At 69.6% G+C, this 1,095-nt stretch overlaps 1 protein-coding gene across 1 annotated transcript in view; it reads right to left on the bottom strand.

Moving 5' to 3' along the window:
* Positions 1-1,095, bottom strand: part of KANK3 (KN motif and ankyrin repeat domains 3) — a 20,497-nt gene that overhangs the window by 5,730 nt on the left and 13,672 nt on the right. Inside the window, exons 4-6 of the mRNA XM_077745695.1 lie at positions 561-1,094; positions 383-482; positions 29-190 (exon numbers count right to left, since the gene is read on the bottom strand). Coding sequence (XP_077601821.1) covers positions 29-190; positions 383-482; positions 561-1,094 — 796 coding nt within the window. The remainder of the gene's footprint in view (positions 1-28; positions 191-382; positions 483-560; position 1,095) is intronic.

Below are 1,095 nucleotides of genomic sequence, written 5' to 3'. Positions count from 1 at the left end.
CGCACTCCACGTGCCTAACGCCGCTCACCTCCCCTGCGCACCCGGCTGAGGTTCTGCCTCCGGCTCGGGCTCAGGGTCCGGGACTTCCCTGCCGCTGTCGTCCCCGGAGCCGGAGGAACTGCTCCTTGGAGGATCGGCGGCACCGTCCTCGCTGTCGCTGTCGTCGTCCTCGCTGGAAGAGCTCTCGTACCTGGGGGCAGGTGGGAGGCATCCGCTGAGCCTCCCGGTGGGCTCACTCGAGGTGGGAGTGGCTGTCCCCATTTTACAGGTGGGGAAACGGAGACTTTCCAAGAGCGCACAGCGAGTGAGGGGCAGAGCCAGGATTCAAACCCCAGCCTATCTCCCTGCAGATGTAGCCATGGGGAGGGGAAAAAGTGCTCACTCTCCGTTGAGGACCCCGACAAACTGCAGGCTCTTGGGTCCGGGGCTCTGCTGAGCGCCAGGTGTACCATCTCTCCTCTTCATGATGGATTTGAGGGTTCCTGGCGAAGTCAGATGAGGACACTGAGTCCGAGACCAGAAGCCATCAAGCCAGGGCTTAGGTAGGGGTTGGGACTCACCCGCGGGGGCCACGACTCTGTCCCCATCCGTAGGTCCCGACGGGTTCTCCTGAGTCAGGGAAGGGGCATCCGCGGGGGTCTCGGTCTGTGTGGCCTTCGCGGCACAAGCCCACGGGGTCTGGGTGGCAGCGTCGCGCAGCTGGGGTTGGGCCGCCGCCGCCGCTTCCTCCTCGGCAGCCTCGCGGGCCTCCTCCAGCTCGCGCAGGCGGCCGCGCAGCAGCTCGCTCACCCCGCGCTGGTGCTCCAGGCTGGCGCGCAGCAGCTCCAGCTCGCGCTCGGCGGCGGCGGGCAACCCCAGCAGCGCCTCGGTCACCCACGCGTCTGCCTCGAGGGTCTCAGGAGCCGCCTCCACGCCGGCCTCCCGGGTCTCCGGCACTGCCTGGGCCCTAGCGTCCTGGGTCTCTGGCACGGCCTGGGCGCCAGCCTCCCGCATCTGCGGCGCCCCGTCGAGGGTCCCGGCCACCGCATCGGGGACCTCGAGCGCGCCCTCGCTGCGCCTGGAAGCCGGCCCGTCGGGGCCGTCAGGGCCGTCGGC

Source organism: Crocuta crocuta, unplaced genomic scaffold (assembly GCF_008692635.1).
Source record: "Crocuta crocuta isolate KB4526 unplaced genomic scaffold, BGI_CrCroc_1.0 scaffold650, whole genome shotgun sequence".
In the NCBI taxonomy this organism is placed as follows: Eukaryota; Metazoa; Chordata; class Mammalia; order Carnivora; family Hyaenidae; genus Crocuta; species Crocuta crocuta.
Note: the sequence above shows the minus strand (reverse complement) of the source record. Positions and strands in the feature narration are given on the sequence as shown.